Genomic DNA, 23,796 nt, shown 5'->3' on the forward strand with positions numbered 1-23,796 from the left:
CATCCCACTCACAGGACATGGCTTCTGTTATATACCATCATGTCTTTTCCGGCAATAGTATTTAGTCACAACCGCTAACAAAGGCGAAATACACGGCAAACAGTGCCAGTAAGAATGCCTGCCGCCATACACGAGCGTCACACAAGTTCACACTCAATCACTAGACTTCCTCTCCAAGAGAAAAAAAAAACTACAACTCCCATCATCCGTCCCGGCCCCATTTCCGCATTCCACCACTCCCATTACGTCACTTCCGACGCTGATGGCGTGACTTTGACAAGCTGATACCGTGATTGGCTGACGCTGCTGTCAGTTTACGGAGCACGCTAATCAGAGCGGATGACAGTGGGGTGTACCCGGAAGTGGCACAGGAAAGGCGGAAGTTGAGGCCGGAGGAGAAGGAAGAGGAGAAGGATCTCCCGGCGGGAGTGAGGAGGCGGACAGCAGTAGACAGGTGAGTCCGGGGCGTTATGTGAGGCCTACTGGGAGCAGAGTGCGTTGCTGCTTACGGGGGAGCGCTATGGACTGTGGGCTGGTCAGGCTGACGCCATAGGAAAGAGTCTTGGGTGGAAGAATAGCACTGGCTTGGGTTACCGGGGGAAAGTGCGGCCATACATAGAAGGGAGGTTATTATATGGCAGCCTGTAGCTTATAGGGGACTACAAGTCTCAGCATTGCATTCTATGAGATCCAACAGTCCATGATCCCTATTCAACCAGGTAACCATGGTGATGCCAGTCATTAAAGGGGCCACACACTGCCGTATACTGAGATCTTTGCCTTATGTATTTTTGTTGTATGATACTTATAGCCGGGATCATATAGGTCATGTGATCCAGAGCCGCCCCAGATGGGAGCACCGGATGTATCATGCTGGGTACGTTGCCCCTGGCAACCAAATGGGGCCCAGCAGCGGACCATTCCCCATACAGTGTGTTTTGATGTGATAACTATGGCGGAGATGTGGCCCTGGCCTTAGTAGACAGTCGTTGTGTCCTGCTGGGGGATGAATGGATGTGTAATACTCATCACTGTCCATATATACAGTGTGGCAGATATAACCTGCTTCTACGGTGATGTCACGAGCCGTACCAGAGAGATCTGGAGCAGGTTATATTAGATGCGGTTAAATTCTTTTTATCCCTACTCAACCTTTAAAGTGTTGGCGATCAGTAGGGATGTGTTTACACAGACAGATTTATCTGACAGATCTTTAAAGCCAAAGCCTGGAACAGACTATAAACAGAAACGGGTCATACAGGAAAGCCTGAGATGTCTCCTCTTTTCCAATCCATTCCTGGCTTCAAAAATCTGTCAGATAAATCTGTGTAAACGCACCCATACGAGAATTAGCCATCAATTTTAACTTTTTTCAGGTTGACCGTAAAGAAGAAACCTAACCCGATAATAAGTGAGTGCATGGTACATGGATTCTCCCTTTGTGGTTTACTGTGCCATGCACTACTCTCTTGTCCAGGCACTATGCATATTTTAGGTGGAAGACAATGCTATATCTGCATTGGTTCGATCTGTATAGGAGTGTCACCTAGAGATGAGCGAACTTCCTGTACGTTCAAACTCTTGACATTGGATTACCGGTGGCTGATGGAGTTGGATGCAGCCCTGAGGCCATAGTCTGTATCCGTGTTTTCCAGGACTCCCTAGGGCTGCATCCAACTTCTTCAGCCCCCGCTCATCAAATGGTGAGTGTTCCCTAGCATAGATGGGGTCATTTCTATCACTCTATTTTATTATTGTAGTACACAAACTTCACAGTTGGACTTGTTTTTTACGAAATCTTGTGCCTGACTAAGCCGCAAGCAGAGCTGCAGGGTAAAGTAGGGAATCAGTCAGAGCCACGGCCATAGTGTCACGTACATGGGCAGGTGGTAGCGGTTCTCCTCTTTGGCTCATACACCAGTTATCCCTCTTCTGTGTAGTCTATATGATCTAATGTGAATTTTCTTTGTGCAACATGTGTTTTAAGTGTTTATTCCATCCTCCTAAAAGGATGGCTTTTCCCTTAAAGGAGAAGTCTGGTGAAAATTTTCATTAGAGTATTGTATTGCCCCCCCAAAAGTTGTACAAATCACCAATATACACTTATTACGGGAAATGCTTATAAAGTGCTTTTTTTTCTCTGCAATTACTACTACATCAAGGCTGCACTTCCTGGATAACATGGTGATGTCACTTCCTGGATAACATGATGATGTCACAACCCGACTCCCAGAGCTGTGCAGGCTGTGGCTGCTGGAGAGGATGATGGCAGAGGGACACAGGGCACTGGAGGGACACTGAGCATCCCTCTGCCATCATCCTCTCCAGCAGCCACAGCCCGCACAGCTCTGGGAGTCGGGTCGTGACATCACCGTTTTATCCAGGAAGTGACATCACCGTTTTATCCAGGAAGTGACATCACCGTTTTATCCAGGAAGTGACATCACCGTTTTATCCAGGAAGTGACATCACCGTTTTATCCAGGAAGTGACATCACCGTTTTATCCAGGAAGTGACATCACCGTTTTATCCAGGAAGTGACATCACCATGTTATCCAGGAAGTGAAGCCTTGATGCAGTAGTAAGTGCAGGGAAAAAAGCACTTTATGTGCATTTCCCTTAATAATTGTATATTGGAGATTTGTATAACTTTTGGGGGGCAATACAATACTGTAATAAAAAATGTTGCCGGACTTCTCCTTTAAATATGTGATTATCTTTGTGCCTGGGGGCCGACCTCTGGGACCTACCCAGTCACCAGGTGCACAGGAGAACAGCATAGCTCCACTAAAGTGAATGGAGTCTGTTGCTGTTCTCTGCACATCCAGGTGGCCTGGAGCGGAGCTACATAGGGAAAAACCAGTGAGGGGGCATCGCTGACTCATTCTTATTTCTCAGAATCATTGGACCTCCAACACTGACAAATTGTTGGCACATCCCAACAGTAGGTCCCCCCTGTATTAGATTAGAATACCCTTTTAAAGAGGTGGTCTGGATAAAAAAAAATTTTGTTGCTAAAGTTATATAATTTTTTTTTTTTTTTTATTATTATTAATTACGTATTCACTTCCATTGACTTGCAGCAGTAAGGGGGACTTGGGTTCCTCTGCTGCCACCAATGTTTGTGTCGGGGACAGCAGAGCTATCTAAGCATAGCCGTTTCAAATCCCTTGCTCTGGTCAAGTGCTGCACAGCTCTATACAGAGCTTTATACAGTACCCAAGCGGGTAGACAATCGCTGTGTCTGGCAGACTCTGCAAAGGGAGGAATTGTTGCTACTATTACTAGTGGTTCTAGCAGAGCGAGCAGTGACAACAATCACCACTCCATGTCAGCGAGAAAAACAGCAGTGCCACTTGCGTCTTTCCCCATACCGTTAGTGGTGGGTAGTGCATAGTGCCAGCCCTGAGTATTGACTCCACGTCCTCCATGAAATCTGAACACCTTCCTGTTTCTTGGCTTAGTGGTTACAGTCTTGTTGATGTTTTCTTGTTCCCCAAGTGATGCACAATGCAGCGTGGTTGTAGGTGTTTTTATCCAGTTCTTGCTTCCTTGTAACGTTAAACCTCTCTGGTGTCGGTAGAACTTCTGCACATTAGTCGCGTGTAGTCGCTTCCGGACAAGTTTTTTTTTTTTTTCTTCCCCCTCATCAGCTGATGCAAGAATTTCCTGACAAGGAGATTTAGTGAATGACTCAGGACCCGGCGGACCTTCTAACCTCCAGATTTAGACGAGACTGGTGACTGAACACAACATGACAATTAATGATTTCCTTCTCTTTTCCTCTTCTCAGTTGTGACCTATAGGAAGAGAAATTAGGAATTAACTTTTTCTGTTCTTCGGAAAATGAGATTCCCAGCGACCGGCAGTCCAGAGTGGCCTTCCTGTCTAGAGTAGTGTGTGGCTGCAGAACATCACATGTTGGGTTCAATGGTTTCCTGCCAACCCAGAGAGCTGATCAATGGAAAGCATTAGTATTCTGCAGCCATGTGTGGCAATGATAAACCTTGACATAGACTGGGAGATGTCCAGGTAACTGTGGCAGGATCGCACATGTATGTTTTGGATCAAATAGGGAATGATCTAGTAAGTAAGGGAACTTTGCTTCTCCAGCTGTTGCAAAACTACAACTCCCATCATGCCTGGACAGCCAAAGCTTTAGCCAAGGTTACCTACACCTGATGTAATAAGACCCTTTAATTGTTCATTTGAATGAGCAACAACAGTTAATGTATTGAAAATTGGTTTTCTCATAATCGAAGTATAAAAAAAAAATTTCAGTAGGTGCCAAATGCCAATGTTTTGTGCATGTGTTTTACTGCACAGTGCAGCAGTTTCACTGTGCATTTTTAGCTGCATTGCATTCACCACATGTGAGGGCCCTAAGGCAACTTAAATACAAGTGTAATATTGCTCCTGTATTGAAGCCATGAGTCCTGGAGTGCAATTTCGATCACTCAGTATACCAGATGTATACTCCTACTTTAATGGAACATGCTGAGATTGAAAGGGGTATTCTCATCAGCTAAATTTTTATCAGGTGATAGAGAATGCAAAAGAAAGCAATTTTGCAAGTGTTTTGCATTAGCAGAATTGCTTTTCGTCCGCTTTCTCGCTTCCTGTAGTAGCTTGTAGCCTAGGTTACCCACCACCACCACCACTCCAATCTGACCGGTGGTTGCGCAGTGACGTTACGTGGGTAGTCAGGACCTTGGAAGGGGTAAGTATGCATTTTCACTCCCTTATTTGTCTTCCTCTGGGGTCACACACCTCTTTAGTGAATTGGGGGACACAGCAGTGCCAAGCTGATTCAGCACCAGGAGTGAGCCCCCCTCATCCCCAACTTGTGGCTCTCCAGACAGGGCATGATGGGAATTGCAGCTTTAGGGAACACTGAGTCCCTAGCCTTCTTGATGTGCGCGCATATATACACATACATACATATATATATATAATATATATCTATCCCCACTGACCCTAATGCAGTGCCATACAATGTGTAGCAGCTGTGCCTTAGCCTTATACTGCAAATCTGTCCCATTCCGGTGGATGGGACAGAGCAGCAGGAGCCGGCACAGCCACTACCTAGTAAATAAACAATGAAGTGGATGTGATCCTGGAAAACCCCTTTATTGATTTAGGTGTTGTGGCTTTTATATGTTTACCCGACAGTGTCCGTTACGTGCTAATAGTGACTTGAGTAATTTTGCTTAATTTAACTTCCCTTCGGGCAGAGGAAGTAATGACTGCTTGCTTTCTTTCCTCAATCCCACCGATCTGGGCTCTGAAACTGAAACGGGACTTGTACTATGACAGGCTGGACCATGCAGATATGTAAATGTGTTTTACCATATTATTCCAACCATCTGTCTAACAAAGTCTACGCACAGTAAATCAATGGCAAATTGTGTTACATTGACAGCAGTGAAATCCATAGTGCACTTCCATAACAGATTAAACCATGTGGCTCCAGCTGTTGCAAAACTACATTTCCCATCATGCCTGCACAGGGGAGAAGGAGGACCATTGAAACCAGTGAGGGCCTGCATCTTCCTATCTTTGTTAATGCTCAGTCTGACGTATCTGTGTGATGGTTTTAGGTCCGTCCCAGTGTCTAGTCCTGTGCTTTATCTGAGTGGTTACCGCATAGGGGACGGTTTGGGGTGGGCCACCTATTTATGGGCAGTATCTTGTCTGGATGAGAGAGATTTCTAGTAGCCAGGCTCAGAAGATAGTAAGAAGTATGGCTCGGATAACAGAGTATGATGGCCGCCATATAGTGAGACTACTGATGTCACAGCCTGATAAAGATTGGCTCCCTTTTTCTGCACTTGGACTAGTAACTATTTAGCAGTAGCTGCACTTTATATAGCACCTTGTCCATAATAGGGTTCACACAGGTGTCAAACCCGCCACCCTCCAGCTCTTGCAAAACTACAACTCCCATCATGCCTGGACAGCCAAAGCTACAGCATGATGGGAATTGTAGTTTTGAAACAGCTGGAGGGCGGAAGGTTCCCCATCCCCGATCTAGGATTTGGACAGCACTAGGTATCAGCACATTGACTTAGAGGGGTTCTACAGGAGAGCCCTGTCAATATGGGATTTAATAGGGATATTAGGGATTTTCCAGGATAGTTGGCCTGTCAATCTTTCCAATCTTTCCATTAGGTTTTTCACAATAGAAAATACAGAGCGGACTATAGTGTAATAGTTAACAGGATATGAGAAAGTACAATGGAAAGGCAAAACCTAGCAGTGTAAAGGAGAAGGTTGTAGAATGACACAAGGCAATAACCTGTAGTTAATGGCATCCTGGATGTTCCTGTACTTTAGCGTTGCAGTCCCAAGTCCGAGGGACCTATATACATACTGGTATATCACTTTGATCACTGGGTCCAGGTAGGAAACACATCAGGATGTTAAGCTAATGTATGCAAAACTTTGGGTGCAAGTGCAGAAAAACTTCCCATAGACTTTAATCGGCCCAAATATAACCCCATTTGGTGTTCTATCCATATAATATATTATAATGCTGTGATGTGGCTACAGGACAGTATTAGGTCCAGTATAAAGTATTACATGAGAAGCAATTCATGCAGAGCCCAGTCTGGCTGTGACTTAGTTGGTAGCAGAGAGTCCATGGATTCTGAATGGATCGGGTCATTGCACATTATGACAGGTACACTTTAAAGGTCCCAGTAACTCGGCTATTCAGTCGTCACCAATTTTTGATGACTTTGAGATCCATTGACCACATTAGACAGTCTGTCTATTGGGGTTCCCCGATCTGCTATTGGTCTGTACTGGGAGAGGTCATGAGCGGTCCATGTAAGTGCGACTGATGATGATCACACTATGCTAATATGTACCATCAATACAGTTGTGTATAACAAGTGTTGAGCAGACTGTCAAATTGTTTGGGTTTGGCAACGTTCTCTGGACCTGAATGCTCGCCATGTGAGAAGTTTGATGGAGCCCTAGGGCTGCAGGGTCCAGGACTTTGGAGTTTTATTTAGGGGGGTTTGTTCAGTTAAAGGGACATTGTAGGGACTCTGTAGGGCAGCATCCAACTTCTCCCACCACGGGGAATCAAATACCGAGCGTTGAGGTTCCGAGAATTTTGCCGAATCTGAACAGTTTGACAGGTCCGCTCAGCGCTACTTATAACACCTGCAGGCTCTCGCATCATCTCATAGGAAAGCTGCTTCATTATGTAAGCGGGAGCATTCTAGTTCACTAACATGAGGGGTCTACCCTCTCTCTGCCTGGCTTTCTCCACTTCTCCGCTATTGGCAGGTTCTCTGTCGCTCGCTGTATTGTTTCATTAGCTTTTATGTAATGTTTGCCGTTTCCAGCAGTGCAGACATTGGATTTTGGCAGCCATATAATCCCAGCCTTATTCACTGCTGTGAAGCTCAAACCAGCAATTTGTTTAAGAATTCTGTAAAATGTACAAAAAAGGCCTAAAATAACAAGTACAGAGCCTTTTATTACACAGTGTCTTTTCTTTATAAAAGGTGTTGTTTCATGAAGTCATCGCGGTGCTTTTTGCTGTATTAGGCTATTTTCTTGTTTGGGACTTTATGCCTGACAGGTCTATACAATCCATACATTGCGTAGTCTGCCCATGCAGTGGCCTGAGGATAGAGAAACCAGACCTGCTGAGAAGCTTTCCTATGTTAGATCCTACCGTGCCCAGTTGATCACTACGAGCTAGACAATACAGATCTGCAACAATAAACTGCATTTTGTCCAGCCTTTTGGCCTATAATGGAGTAACAGTACATATTTCCTCAGAGATTATTTGATGGGCTCTGGAGTATGTAACCCTTGGACCTAATATAGTCACTGTAAGGGCCATACTACATGGCCCAATAGTCCTATGTAAGTTAGCGCAGATCTGTTTAACAGGCTCTTTTAATTATTACACGGTTCGGCGGCAAGGGCTATATAATAAATAGTAAAGCCGTAGGGACACAGGGTACTGGAGGGACACTGAGCATCCCCCTGCCATCATCCTCTCCAGCAGCCACAGCCCACACAGCTCTGGGAGTCGGGTCGTGACATCACCATGTTATCCAGGAAGTGACATCACCATGTTATCCAGGCAGTGACATCACCATGTTATCCAGGCAGTGACATCACCATGTTATCCAGGCAGTGACATCACCATGTTATCCAGGCAGTGACATCACCATGTTATCCAGGCAGTGACATCACCATGTTATCCAGGCAGTGACATCACCATGTTATCCAGGCAGTGACATCACCATGTTATCCAGGCAGTGAGGCCTTGATGCAGTAGTAAGTGCAGGGAAAAAAGCACTTTATAAGCATTTCCCATTATAAGTGTATATTGGGGATTTGTATAACTTTTGGGGGGCAATACAATACTTTAATAAAAATTTTAATCGACTTCTCCTTTAATTCTTAATGTCTATGCACTGTAAGATTTACACTGTTTGTTCATGTTGTTTGTGTACATGATCCTGTTTGATTCATAAGTTTTGTACACTTTGTGTATTTACATTATTTTGGATTACGCTTGTAATATTATATTATGTGAATTTTATTAGACACTTAATTTATGACAAAACTTTGTGAAATTACAGTAAGCCCTTGTAAGATATATAACATGTATCTGACGCTTTAATATACTCTAATTTTTTCTTCTTTAGGGCCCTACGTGCCTTTCTGACGGTCAGCCACCTGACAGACGCCCTCACCTCCTGTGCCTTCATCGCCGCCTCCAATCCTCTTGTTACAGTTTTGTGACATCCCAGGAAATGGCCGGTCGTGGCGGAAACGCTCGACCAAACGGGCCGGCTTCCGGCAATAAAATCTGCCAGTTCAAGCTGGTTTTACTAGGGGAGTCTGCGGTGGGGAAGTCTAGTCTTGTCCTGCGTTTCGTCAAGGGCCAGTTTCATGAATACCAAGAGAGCACTATTGGAGGTTGGTTAATCTGTAATCTGTTGTGTCTTACAAGTTGTAATAATAACCAAGAACCGTCAGTGTACTTTACTCATGTCCTGTGAGTGCTGGAGCCTGCTGAGAATGCTTTAGCGTCAGTACCCCCCCATCACTAAAAGTTAGGGTGCCTTTACACAGAGAGATTTATCTTACAGATTTTTGAAGCCAAAGCCAGTAATGAATTTGAGAAGGAGAGAAATCTTAGTCACTGATTTTTGCAGAAATCAATAGTCCAGGCAATTTTTAAGTAACTTTCTAATTGGGTTTATTAGGCAAGTATGCCATTATCTGCATTTAAAAAGAAAAGCCTGCAGAAAAGCCTGTCAGTGCACACAATGGAGCGAGCGGCTACGGCCACAGGCTCCATTGTGTTCTGTGGGGAGTTCTGATGTGGACGCGCACTGATGCGCCCGCATCAGAACTCAGCGGTGCTAAAAATCATCCGGCCGGTACTGAGACCGGCTGTTACGTGACCCGGTCTTTTACTACGTGTGACCCGGTCTTTTACTACGTGTGACCCGGTCTTTTACTACGTGTGACCATAGCCTAAGCATGTACTTCTCCCACCTCCTTCTCCTAGACGATCATGGCCTGAACACTCAGAACTCAAAACTTTTGATCTGTCTCTCTTGACTTATCTAAAGTATTTGTTAATGACCAGGGAGGAACCTGCATAGAGAACAACTATGATGGAAACACTTGGAAGATAGTACCAGGAGCCTACTGCATGTCCTATACTCTGAGCCCTAATCGGAGAGCAGGATACATATTGAGAACTGTCATGTTAGGCTAGGTTTACACTGCGTTTTTGCAATCCGTTTCTTTCATCCTTTTTTTGCAAAGAAACGGATGGAAAAAACAGATGCATTTGTGTGCATCCGTTTTTCCATTGACTTCCATTGTAAAAAAAACGGATCCGTTTTTTTAACAGACACAAAAGTAGTGTCAGCTACGTTTTTGTGTCCGTAAAAAAAAAAAAGTCAGTTTTTTTTTTTTTTTTTACTATGGAAGTCAATGGAAAAATGGATCAAAACTGATGCACACAAATGCATCCGTTTTTTTTTTCATCCGTTTTTTGCAAGAACCGGATGAAAAATACGGATTGCAAAAACGCAGTGTGAACCTAGCCTTAGTAGCTCTCTGTCCGATATGTAACATTTACGGTCTTGAGATGCTGCAAAATCCCTATTTAATTGAGTGAAGAACCTTACATATCGCATCCAGTTTCAAGGGGTCTGGATTTTGGTTATATAAGTGTGTACGTTTTTGCCTTGGATCTCCACAAACAGATCTTTCCTCCTCGGGGAATACAGCGATAGCCGCCATTATATCCTCTATACATTTACACATGAACAATCGGCTTTCAGTGTAGTCGGAGAAGGATTCTGGATTGGGCAGTGCTGCTTCTATATCAGCCAAGACTGCCCTGTGATCACATTATGTATGGTCAGGGGGAATCTTTAAAGCCCCTCGCATTTTCCATAATTTCACTATTCCTATGGAGTCTGCAGCAGGAAAGGTTCCTTGCTGAGGCGGACAGGAAGGGAGAGTCAGCAGGTTTTACGTCTCTCTTTTGTCAGCTGATGAGTACATATCAGTGCCAGGTCACTTCACATTAACCCCTGCTGTGCCGAGATTCTTAGTGAACACACTTTTAATCTATAACCCTTTGCTTAGGGCACAGTTATATATTTTCAGGAAATCTAAAGTGCAGCCATCTCCCACCCCACACTGATGATCACAGTCTACATGGACTTTGTTTCCTCATCTGTGTGTTCTCTCCTTTGTGCTGAGAAGATCAGCACTGCCAATCTATAGAGACCTCAGTGACCTGTGGAGTGAAGCTCTTAGATCAGCGCTTCTCCCGGCTCTAGCAAACACCCAGACCCTGACCGATTTGAAAATTTTAACGTGTTCCAAGTAGATGTCAAAAGTTGTTTGTTTTTTATTTTCTAGTGTCATAGATATGAGCATTTTATTTTGTACTTTTGTAGTGAGTTTTATGTACTTCTCTGTAAAGTAATCCTATTAATGTTGCATTCAAATAATTTAGCATATAGGTTTGCATTTAACGCAACTTCCTTTTAATGGCACGTCTGGTGGAAAATAAAAGACTAATAGGTCTGGGTCTCAGAGCAGGGACCTTTATATAACAAATGAGTGCAACTCGAGCGTGCTTTGAAGTAACTTTATGCTTTGTTTTCAGCCGCTTTCCTTACACAGACAGTATGCCTGGATGACACAACAGTGAAGTTTGAGATCTGGGACACGGCAGGGCAGGAGAGGTACCACAGCTTGGCCCCAATGTACTACAGAGGTGCCCAGGCAGCCATTGTGGTCTATGACATCACCAACACAGTATGTATTTTACATTGAGTCCTCTATATACCTTGCTTGCTTATTGAATATTATAATGAACCATTTCTTGCATCCTCGTATAGTGTCGAATGTGCACCTTGCATGCGTATTCAGCTTTACCTTCACCAGTGATATTCAATATGGAGTCTTGCAATTCCCAGAGTAAGCAGCTAAAGACAGTCCGTCCTGCTTGTTCTGGGGATAGAGGTCTCTACTCATGCACAGTTTTTTAGCATAAATCTTAAGGGAATCTGTCAGCACCGGGATCCCACCCGAGGTGCTGACAGTGGGCTGTAGGTGATATTACATCAGTCAGCAGGTTACCGGTAGAGATGATCGAACAGGGCCAAAGTTCAGGTTCGTTCCGTGGGGAAGGTGGAGACCGTCCGAGTACCGCCTGGAAAACAGGGATACAGCCTACGTGATAGGCTGTATCCCTGTTTTCCAGACTGTTCTTGGGCTGTCTCCACCTTCCCCACGGAACAGGAAGGCAGTGGGAGTCAAATGCCGATGGTTCGGCTTTGTACGAACCTGAACTTCGGCCCTGTTCGATCGCCTCTAGTTACCGGTGGCTATTCTGTTGGTGGAGGGGGTGCTGCACAATATAGATTTTTTTCCAGTTATAACCAAGAGTCAAAGAAAAATTGTTTGTCAATAATGATAACAAATGCAGGAGGCGCACGGCCTGTGACATCAGTGGTGCATGCGCAGACCAAGAAGATGGCGCAAACATGCAGGAGGCTGGGCAGTTTAGAATGTTCACAGAGAAGAAGGTAGAGGAAGGGATGGTGTGACTCTTGGTTACAGTTGTAAAATATTGTACAGCACCCTTTCCACCAACAGAATAGCCAAATTATGTTATACCACCTACAGCACACGGCAGCACCTCGGGTCGGGTCCGGGGGCTGACAGATTCCCTTTAATATGGGTGGCCCAGCCTTACAAAGAGTACTAAACAATAAGGAGGCAGTGGCAGCTTCTGTCACATGATTGGTTGAGGAGCCAGCGGTCAAACCCCCACAGTCATCTGATTGAAGAAGCCGACATGTTCAGATGAGCACTGCGGCTTCTTCTTTGTTAACCAGACTCGTACATTTTGTGGTGATTGCCTAGTATTCTTAGTGCCTGGCATAGTTACCATCTCCATATTACCAAGCTTTTTTCCCCTAGATATTAATGCTTTTAGGGGGAGAATGCATATGATGGCTTATCCATACAGCATTTAAAGTGATTTTCAGGCTTAGAAAAATTGCACCTTTCCTATCATCCGTTTGGGTGTGGGGTTTTGCAGCTCAGTTCCATTGAAGTGAATGGAGCTGAATTGTTATACCACACACAACCTAAGGATGTGGGTGGCACTGTTTTTGCAAGAAAGTAGCTGTGCTTTTTCCAATCTTGGAGAATCCTTCAAGTGTAAAACCTTTTTAGCTCATCATATAAAACCACAGTCTTTAGATGCTGTATTATGGTTCTATACACCTCAAAGGTTATATAAAATCGTAATATGGTAGATTGCATCGCCCTTACAGAAGACTATACCTTTGGACTGATAACTATAGAATTGAACTAATGGTTTTTGTCTTCACTTAGGAAACATTCACCAGGGCAAAGAATTGGGTGAAGGAACTACAGAGACAGGCAAGCCCAAATATTGTAATCGCCTTGTCTGGAAATAAGGCCGACCTTTCCAGTAAAAGAGCCGTAGAATTCCAGGTGGGTATTTGCTTATCTTATATTGGTGGTGCAATTCAGTAACCACTATCGCATGCATTATTCCACAACAACAACAAGGCCCTTATCTGTTCTCTTACTGTCTAACCACAGGAAGCGCAAGCATATGCTGAAGACAACAGTCTGCTCTTCATGGAGACCTCCGCTAAAACAGCCATGAATGTGAATGAAATCTTTATGGCCATAGGTATGACTTAGTCCTAAGTGCTGAAATATAACATGTGCTGCTTTTCTATCAGCATCCTTGATCAGGGCCATAAGCACCCATAGAGCACATGTAGATTCATCACTTGCTCTGTAGACTTGTTTAAAGCAGTAGATACCTAGGGTAAGTGAGTTTATAGGCGTATGCTGCTGTAATAGATCATGTTATCTGTATGCCAACAACTGTACAATTGTAATGGTGCCTCTGTCTTAACATAGTCTGTAAAATGGGTCAAAGCATCACCTATTACACTTAATGCTGAGATGTTGCTGCTGGCCATCTTTCACCTGGAGCGTCTCTACAGGGGACTTGTGCTTGTTGTTCATTTGAATGATCAATCTTAAAGTGATCCTCAACCTGTGGCCATAAAGTTGTTGCCACTCTGCAACTTCTGCATGCATCATGAGGGCATGTTGGAAGTTGTAGTGTCGAAACAGCTAGAGGCCACAGGTTTGGCAACGCTGATGTAATTGATGGGTGGGCTTGGTTTCCAGGAGTGAGAGTTCATTATTTAGTGCCTGTGTATCCTGGCTCACAGTGGAGGTCTCTAAAGAGCCTTTTACATGGGCCATTTATCGCCCAGGAGTGTTGCTAGAAATGCTACAGCTGCCTATAATCATCCTGTGGAAAAGTGAAAGTAATCAGGAAATCTCGACTCTTTTACATCAGTCGGGCCCTGTGTAACCTATGGAGAGGGGAGGAGGGAGATTAGTCGCCAGCAGAGAACAAAGGATTACACAGCTGGAGCTGCATGAAAGCTGTATTCAGAGGTCAGAGAGGTCAGTGCTGACTTCAGAGGAGATAGCCCTGTGATGTAGCTGTAAATTAACACTCTGTCCAGTTTTGGTGTCTCATCTCCCTCCACCCCTCCCCTCTCCAGAGAGAATCATGGAGAAAGTGGGGAGAGCTTCAAACTGCTTTTTCTTGATAAAAAAGCATTTTTCGGCTAATAAACGCGATTACAAAGTTTCTTAAAATTGCCTGTACTATTGATTTCTGCAAAAAAAATTTAACCGACAGCGACGCTTTAAGAGCAGGCAAAACGCCCAATCCTCAGGTGATCCAGTCTTTTGGACTGCTTCAGAATTCATCATTATCATGACTCACATCTTCCTGTGTAGACAGGGGATGCAAAGAGAAACTGACTGTACAGATATGTATTTATCCGTGCTGTCCGTTTCCAGATCACTAACAGTGCAAGTTTACCTTCTGCCCTGCTTGTGATCCAGCATCCGGCTCTCTCGTTCTCCGTCCCCTGCTTTATCTTCCGGCTGCTGCCTCCTCCAGAATGATTGACAGTTGGAGGAGGCGTGGCCTAAGACTATTCTAATTCTGACAGCACGGTAATATACATATTTGTACATAATACAAGGATCGTTCATGCAGCCCTGCAGCTCGATTGTTGTGCCGTATGAAGGCACTGCGATGAGTACCAATCTCGCTGATGGTCACTTGTTTGCGTTCTTGCACTGCCTCGTGCTGGAGTGTGTAAGGGACCCTAGCCCTAATAGTGAATCTTGTGGAGATGTTGCAAGACCTGAATTTGAAATGGAGCATTACACTTCTGAAGATTACAAAGATGGATAGGAGAGCTACAGATGCTGACATATTAAATATGACCAAGAGGCCAATGTGCATTGTCTGCACATTAGTAGGTTGAAAAGTACATGATGCACAATGGAAATTTAACAAATTTTAATGATTTGACTTTTTTAACCTGCAGCCAAGAAACTGCCGAAGAATGAGCCACAAAGTGCACAAGGCGCTCCTGGAAGAAATCGGGGAGTGGACCTCCAAGAAAATAGCCCCCCTGCTAGGAGCCAGTGCTGCAGCAACTGAGTTGTGTATCCATTTCCACCACCGTGTACTTCCTCATCGTTTATCACCTGGTGGTGGGCAGAGAGGAACCAAAATTTAATTTACAATTTAAAAAAAATGTCAAATTGAAGAAAAAAAAAAAAAAAAAGCACCAACAATAAAAACAACAAAGAGATGAGACTGGAAATCCACTTTAACCCTAATCGAGACTTAGTCCCCTGCAGAATCAGAACGACCACCCTGGTTCTGGAGGGGCTAAGGCGGGCGCTGTGACCTGTATTTTATCATCCTTACCACCACTCCAGCTTCTGATTGATCAGCGTCCTGATGGAGATCTCATTCCACCTGCACTTTTTTTTTTTGTTTCCTTGTATAAATACTAATTCAATTTTTAAGTCTTAAGTCACTTTTAATATATATTATAAATATATAAATATGAACTATGATCCGATTAACCTCCTCTGATTTCCCTCCACTTCTCCTTCCTCCCGTTTTTTTCTTTTTTTGTGGGCTTGGTGGCAGGTGAGAGAAGGGAAGGGGGGACGCTTCAGTCCTAAAGCTCTGGGAAATGTGTGCCGCTTCTAATGAAATTCTGATGAGCTCCTTGTTCATAAAATCATTCTTAAACCGTCTATTGTATAAGGACAGAACGCTGTGTACATTGACATGCATATATGTATGGAGTGTATATGAATTTATATATATATATATTTTTTTTTTCTTTAAATGTTTAATCCCCTTAATACAGGATGCCTTTCTTAAGTTATCTTAAATCCAAAGGCCTTGGGGTGGGGGAAAAAAAAAAAAGTTGGATGCCCCCTTCTGGAATGTTGTAACAAAAGGAGCGTGTTACCTCGGCAGCCCCGATCATTACTAGTCTATGTGTAATACAGTTCACTTATATTATATTATGCACTTGTCAGGTTATTTAGATGTACTTTACACTGAACTAAACAATGGCCATATTCCAGGAAACCAGAAGTCATGGTATGTTCATGTGAGCATGGTCATGGCTTCTGTTCTGTAAGGCTGGTTTCACCCTGGCTTAAGTGGCATTCATTTAAAGTGTTAGAAAAACATGGCCCCCTTATAATTAATTCCCCATAGAGATGCAGGCACTTATTAGTCTTTTTTTTTTTTTTTTTTTTTTTTTTTTGCAAAACTGGACCCACCTTATTTGTTGTTTTTTGTATTTAAGTCTCAGCTACCAATGACATTTTTGTGGGAAAGTGATGGAATTGGCAACTACAACAAAGACTAAGGCCACATGGGCAGAAACAGGCCACATTCATTTCAGTGGGCCAAACATAGTCGCTAGCGGAGTCTTTTTCTAAGCATATATAGATATTTGGTCTCTGACTAAGACAAAACGCGTATAAGCCTTAAAAATAACTTGGACATAGCCGATCACTGACTACTTTTGGACCATTAAAATCAATAGGGACTCTGTCTGTCAATGGGTGAATGCAATGGCAACCAATTTTGCAGGTGTATCTGTACCATGGAGAGCACAAACATGTGATGATCCTTCTACCCATGGATGCATTGGTGACCCACTTTCTAATGTACTTAAATTATTCTGCCAGTGCTGAGGCCTTGATCTAGTTCCTATGGACGTATATATTTCTTTGCCACTATATCCTGTTCTTCCAGATTTGTAAACTATGAATACCTTTATTTGTCCTTTTTTGCTGTTTACCTGCTATTCTGATAGTATTCCTGTTGAATGGGATATACTCCTTTAAGTAAGTCTGCATGAACTGAGCATTGTAAGGTATATAGTATGTGTTCTCTGATCCCAGAGATTTCCTAGACCATGGCTCTCCAGGCTGTTGAAAAACTACAACTCCTGTCATGCTCTAAGGCTGGCATGGGGAACCTTGGCTCTCCAGCTGTTGCAAAACTACAACTCCCATCATGCCTGAACAGCCAAAGCTTTAGCTTTGACTGTCCAGGCATGATGGGAGTTGCAGTTTTGCAACAGCTGGAAAGTCAAGGTGTCCCTGTTTTAAGGTTTAGTTTTGCATCCGCAGAAGAGCCATAGGCTGAGGAAGACTGTCTAGAGGACGGTTTAGAATCAAAAAACACAGATGGAAGCAACATATTTGCGTAACATGGCATGGTAAGTGTTCAGCCCTACTTAAAGGGAATATCTCTGATTAAAAAAAAAAATCAACATACAGCACATCATAAAATGGATTATTTCTGTACCCCTAGGCCTAAGTGGTTTATGGGTGTGATTTGCACAAGGGCAGATGTCCAGCTTGGGTCAGACTCGCCCAATGCACGGTAGAGAATTAGTATGGTATGAGCACTGATCAGTAAGCTTATGACTCCGGGGTGGCCCACCACTGATCGATATAGGGTCACCCATTAAATCCACGTTTGCCGTAATTGAATGCTTTTTATTGGGGGACGGGGGGAGCTGTAAAACGGATTTGTGAAGTAGTAAGGCAACCTGAGAGGTCTTTGTCTCAGCCCAATCACTTGACCAAACAGTTATGAGTATTAAGGGGATGGGAACTTCTATATTTTTTTTTTTTTTTTTTTTTCATTTTGGTTTGCCTTTATTTTTTATTTTTTTTCCTTTATTTTCTGTATTTTGTATTGTATGTTCTCTGCAAAATGTACTCAATCAGTATATCTTGATAATACAGTACGTACCCAACATCTATGTGGTTTCCTCCTTTTCTGTATGTGATGGCTTGTTGTTTTGGTAATATGCAAAGTTGATGTTGAGTTAGAGTGAACCTTTATACTAAAATTGAGAAATCGGGTTTACAAAATATGGACAGATGTCATTAATGCATCAAGCTAGCTGAGGTATTTTTATCTTTCATGACTGGTATGTATTAGCAGGGAGATGTGCACTTAAAGGGGTTATCCAGCGCTACAAAAACATGGCCTCTTCCTTCCAGAGACAGCACCACTCTTGTCTCCAGTTTGGGTGCAGGTTTCGCTGCTCAGTTCTATTGAAGTGAATGGAGCTTAATTGCAAACTGCACCTGAACTGGAGACAAGAGTCGTGTTGTCTCTGAAAGAAAGTGGCCATGTTTTTGTAGCGCTGGATAACCAACTGGCGGCAGGTGAGTACGCACTCTATTGAATCAGCCCAGCCTGGTTATGTTTAACCGAGAAAATAGATGGTCAATGCTTTTTAAAAGGGTTACTCCAGCAAAAAATAAAATATTTCCAATGAACTGGTGACAGAAAGTGCAAGAGATTTGTAATTTACTTATCAGCTGCTGTATGTCCTGCAGGAAGTGGTGTATTCTTTCCAGTCGGAAGAGCAGGAGAGGTTTACTATGGGAATTTGCTCCTGTTCTGGACAGCTCCTGACATGAACAGAGGTGGCAGCTGAGAGCACTGTGTGAGACTGTAAATAATACACCACTTCCTGCAGGACATACAGCAGCTGATAAGTACTGACGACTTTTTAATAGAAGTAAATGATTGTTTGGCACTTTCTGACACCAGTTGATCTGAAAGAATTTTTTATTTTTTTTTCCGCTCGTTTTCTACCTGTATTACGGGCAGCTGTCAGTTTGGGTCATCAGAAATGCTGTCAGGCCATATACTTAGGCCGCATTCACACATCCATAGTCACAGGACAGAGGTAGCAGCAGAGAGCACTATGTCAGACTGAAAAGAAAACAACATTTCCTGCAGGACATAAAGCAGCTGATAAGTACTGGAAGACTTAAGATTTTTGAATAGAAGTAATTTACTGTATAACTTTCTGACACCAGTTGATTTTGAAAGTATTTTCGCTGGAGTACCCCTTTAAACTTATTAACAGACCTACATACTAGTTCTGTTTCCAGTCAGCTCCTTTGCCTAGTACAGCCAGTCCCTGCCATGAGATGTAACATGGGGGGTGTCATCATGGTGGTCCTGCATGTCTTATGTTGTCCTTATGCATGACCTGTTACAATGCAGCTTTCTGAACAATGAATAAAGAAATATAAATCTTTAAAGGGGTTATCCAGCGTTAGAAAAAAAAATGGTCGCTTTCTTCCAGAGACAGCACCACTCTAGTCTCCAGTTTGGGAGCAGGTTTTATTTAAGTGATTGGAGCTTAATTGCAAACCGCACCTGAACAACAGTCGTGGCCATGTTTTTCCTAATGCTGGATAACCCCTTTAAGGGTACAAACACACACACACACCGTATACGCAGCAGATACCCAGCAGATCTGTAGCAGATTTGATGGTGAAGACTTGATGCTGTGTTCAGTTATTTAGATCTAATCTGCTGCGTATCGCAGCAGTAAATACGCTGCGTATACGGTGTGTGTGTTTGTACCCTTATGGTGTGTTTACACAGGCAGATTTATCTGACAGATTTTTGAAGCCAAGGCCAGGCACAGACCATAAACAGGGAACAGGTCATAAAGGAAAAACAGATTTCTTTTCTCTTCAAATCCATTCCTGGTTTTGGCTTCCAAAATCTGTCAGATAAATCTGCCTGTGTAAACGCACCATAATGCTGGGTTTACACGGAGCGATAATTCGCCCAATCGGACGATTAACGATTCCTAAGTAACGATTTTTCTTTTATAACGATCAGCGTTTAGATGGAACGATATATCGTATAGAAAATTCGTTTTGCGATCGCTTAAGCCTATCTCACACATTGGTTAAATCAGTGAACGACTGTTTACACGGAACGATCGGCGAATTTTTGCAAACGACTATTTAAGAACATGTTAAAAGATCAAAATGAACGATTTATCGATCGTTCGCCGCGTTTACACGTACGATTATTGTTCGAATTCGATCGCTATCGCCAAAATTTGCCCGATAATCTCTCCCTGTAAACGTAGCATAAGGGCCCTATTCCACCGGACGATTATCGTTTGCATAATCGTTAATGATTAACGATCTCAAACGACCGCTATTGCGAAAGACCTGAAAACGTTTACTCATTTCCATGGAACGATAATCGTTACTTATGATCGTAGTTGCGATCGTTTTTTCTATTTATTCGCTATTGCGTTTGTATCTATTGCGAACGACCGAACGACGTCTTATTCAATGCGAACGTTTTGCAAACGAGCAACGATAAAAATAGGTCCAGGTCTTATAAAGCGATCAACGATTTCTCGTTCGATCGTTAACTGCATTTCAACCGAACGATTATCGTTCAGATTTGAACGATTTAACGATAATCTGAATGATAATCGTCCGGTGGAATAGGGCCCTAAGGCTGTCACCTAAGAAGCAGATCAGCTGTGACAGAGTGCTCATGTATACAGGCTGTGATGAAACAATCACATTTGTCCTCCCAGCATTGGTTTGGCCGCTGTTGGCCGTCCCCAGCTGGTGTCGGGGATCCAATTCGGCAATGTCTCCTTTAATTATTGAGGGAGCCTCCGAGACTTCCTCCCTCCAGCAAAAACCGTTTTACTGTAATGACCAGTGGGGCAAATTGTGCTTCCTAGGAACATTATGATGTGCGCAATCACAGAGGGGGCAGCTGGTTCGTTTCTAAATTGCGTCGAGTCAGGGGTTTTTAGCGCTTCTACCTCCTGGCCATGAAAATCATTCACACTTTGGTTCTCAAGCCTCATTACAGAAAAGCTTGTTCTGCAGAAAGCGTAGAGTATGGCAATCAATTCAGCTCCATGCGCTCCGCTGCTCCCAGGAAGACTCTTCTGCCAGTCGATATTGTTTATTTATTAACCCATTAACAATGAAAGGGGCTTTTTAGGGTTTTGCTAATTGCTGTCTATAGAGATAAAAGCTGTAGAAGTTTTACAGCAGGATCCGCTCCTGACTGGCAGACCCTCGCCAGGGAACACAGGAGGGACAAGCATGATTTTGTTCTAGGATGGTTCTAAGGGTACTATTACACGGAACGATAATCGTCCCTATCTGGCTGATTATCGTTCCGTGTAATAAACACAACGATCAGCCGCTGATCGTTGTCATCGGCTCATAGTTGATATAGGTTTGGACCTATATTTGTCAGGCGCTGACTGCGAATTGCTACGTGTAATAGCTGTGCTCGGCTGAAGATATGCAAACAGAATACATTAGCTATCCATGCTGCAGGGCTCCTCTTCTCCGCTTCTCCCTGGGTCCTGCGCACTCCAGCTTCAGAGCGGCCTGTCTGAGCTGACAGGCCGCTAAACCAATCACAGGCCGCTCTAAAGCTGGAGTGCGCTGGAGCCGGGGAGAAGCAGAGTGCAAGAGGAGCCCTGCAGCTAGGATAGGTATACAGTTAAAGCAAGGGCTGCAAGGACATCGGTAACGATGTCCATGCAGCCCTTGTTAAACGTTTATCGGGCCGTGTAATAGTAACTCGTTTACAGTTATTATCGGGCCCCCATCGGCTCATGTAATAACACCCTAAGGGCTCATTCACACGATCTGTGCTGTGATTCAGAGGAGGCACAGATCCCCCAGCTGGAGCCCACGTGCTGCCCAGCATAGATTGCCCCTCGGCAGCAGAGATGACAGGAGAGGGTGATGTGCTCTCCTGTCATCGCATCCACTACTCACCTATTCCACCGTGCAGGCCGGCTATACACGCTCACCGGAAGTGGCCTGGACTACGCTCCCGGAAGAAAAAGGCAGCGTAGTCCAGGCCACTTCTGGTGAACATGTATGCCGGTCAGCACAGGGGAGTAGTAGATGCAATGACAACACATCATGCCATCCTGTCATCTCTGCTGCCGAGGGGGGATCCATGCCGCAATTTGCACCGTGAAAAATTAGGAAATGTCCCAGTGTGCACCCCCCTGCCCGGCAGTAGAGATGATAGAAAAGCGTGATGTGCTCTCCTGTCATTGCTTCTACTACTCACCAGGTGGCGTCACGGATCATGTGAATGGCTGCATTCACTTTAATGGTTCCTAAATTTTGCGGGACGTGTGAATGCAGCCTAAAGGTCTCATCACCATTAGAATTTGGCTTCAGGTTGCAAGTCAATGTCTGAGCCATCACGTTGGTGCCGAAAATGTAATTATGCCTTGTCATAGGATGGCAGCTGACCCCGGCATTGAAGTTGCATCTTTTGCATTACACACATTTGAATAAATCTTTAGACAAAGGTTTTGGCGCACATTCATGTGTCTAGTTCTCATAGTGTTATCACTATTATGCATTTTAAGGATTGAATTCAGCACCCTTACCTCAATGTTCAGACACCCAATGATCAGGCGCATCCCATATTATTAGATGTTAAGCTGTTATTAAAGGGATTTTGCCAACTCTAACATTCTCAGAGCCACTGGCGTGGACAGATAGCTGATAGATAAAACAAATGATATGTCACTTAAAGGGGCAAGTCCAGGCAAAATAATTTTAAGATATGTTATTGCTCAACAAAAGTTATGGAAATTACTAATAGAGGCACCTATAGTGCATATTCCCTGCACCTACTACAACATGGCCTGTTCAGGTCTCTGTAAAGTTGGTGATGTCACGTCACATAAAGTGCCGACACCTGCTGCTCCAGTCTGTGCCACTGCTGCAACAGGTGTCGGCAGTTTATGTGATGTGACATTACTAACTTTCCAGAGATCGGAACACCATGCTGTGGTAACTGCAGGAAAAATGCACTATAGGTGCCTTTCCCATAATAAGTGTCTATAAGTAATTTTTTATAACCTTTGTTGGGCAATAACATATCTTAAAATTATTTTGCCTAGACTTCCCCTTTAAGGTTCTTTAAAATAGACTCTAGTAATGTCCTCAGTGTCCTCACGTGGCTGAATAATTGTGCAATGGGGTCATACAACGTCTCACAGGATCGTCAGGGAGCCTTTCACTTACGTGTCTCCCATGCATCCCGTTTACGCAGGGCAATGGATGTCCGAGAGTGATGTGTTTTCTGCTTTGTCGTCCGATTGATGGCACTTTTACACAAGAATGAATATTGCTATAATTGCTCATTCAGTTGATAATCTGCTCATGTAAAATGACCTTTAGCTGATGGCTATGTTTTAAAGTTATAAAGTCATGTTTTCCTCCAAGCTCAAGAATCACCGAGGCCAGCCTGAGCTGCAGCATGCATACATCCTCCCTCCCACACTTCTCTGTGTCCTGCATGATTACTGGTATGCATGTTGCAGCTCAGCATTGCCTCTGTGACACTTGAGCTTGAAGGCAGGTATCATTTGTTTTATTCAGCCATCTGCCCATGTCTGCAGCTCTGAGTATGATAAATAGCTGACAGATTGTCCTTAAAGGAATCTGTCTTTATGCTTATGCTGCGTCTATATAACATCTGTTCTGGTATGCAAGAAAATGGGCTTTATGCTGCGCCACTCCCTCCTCTTAGATGTTGCCCATATACAGTATAGATTTACAATTGCCAAACAGCAGCCATAGACTAGAGTGTGCTGGTGCTTATGAATATTCTGGACTACTGAGCACAGGCACATAATGGAGAGGACTAGTTTTCTATGCTCAGAGTCATTGTTATTCAGGAGGATATCTCTGAATCAGCTGCACAGAACAATGTAAGTGATATATCATTCTGTTAAGCTTTCCTAGCACTAGTTTATGCTACCCTTAGATAGGACAGAAAAAAACCTACTGCCAGAGTCTCATTAAGAGAAAGACTCTTTAACTGACATTTGAGCATTGTGAGTGAATGGATCTGGAAGTCCCAATCCATTGGTAATGATCCTGGTGGCAGATGTTTTTCTGTGGTGATTGAATTCCCAGCTACCAGGAAGAAATCACATAAAATAACAAAAA

The 23,796-nt window shown here is 43.6% G+C and overlaps 1 protein-coding gene across 1 annotated transcript; it reads left to right on the plus strand.

The window, feature by feature from the left end:
- The first annotated feature begins 360 nt into the window (after positions 1-360).
- Positions 361-17,757, plus strand: RAB5C (RAB5C, member RAS oncogene family). The gene is made up of 6 exons (XM_069952166.1): positions 361-454; positions 8,682-8,955; positions 11,180-11,331; positions 12,922-13,044; positions 13,156-13,249; positions 14,991-17,757. The coding sequence occupies exons 2-6, from the start codon at positions 8,790-8,792 to the stop codon at positions 15,104-15,106; spliced, it is 651 nt and encodes a 216-aa protein (XP_069808267.1). The 5' UTR covers positions 361-454; positions 8,682-8,789; the 3' UTR covers positions 15,107-17,757.
- Positions 17,758-23,796: the final 6,039 nt, after the last annotated feature.

The sequence above is a fragment of the Dendropsophus ebraccatus genome, chromosome 14, assembly GCF_027789765.1.
Source record: "Dendropsophus ebraccatus isolate aDenEbr1 chromosome 14, aDenEbr1.pat, whole genome shotgun sequence".
Taxonomy (NCBI): Eukaryota; Metazoa; Chordata; class Amphibia; order Anura; family Hylidae; genus Dendropsophus; species Dendropsophus ebraccatus.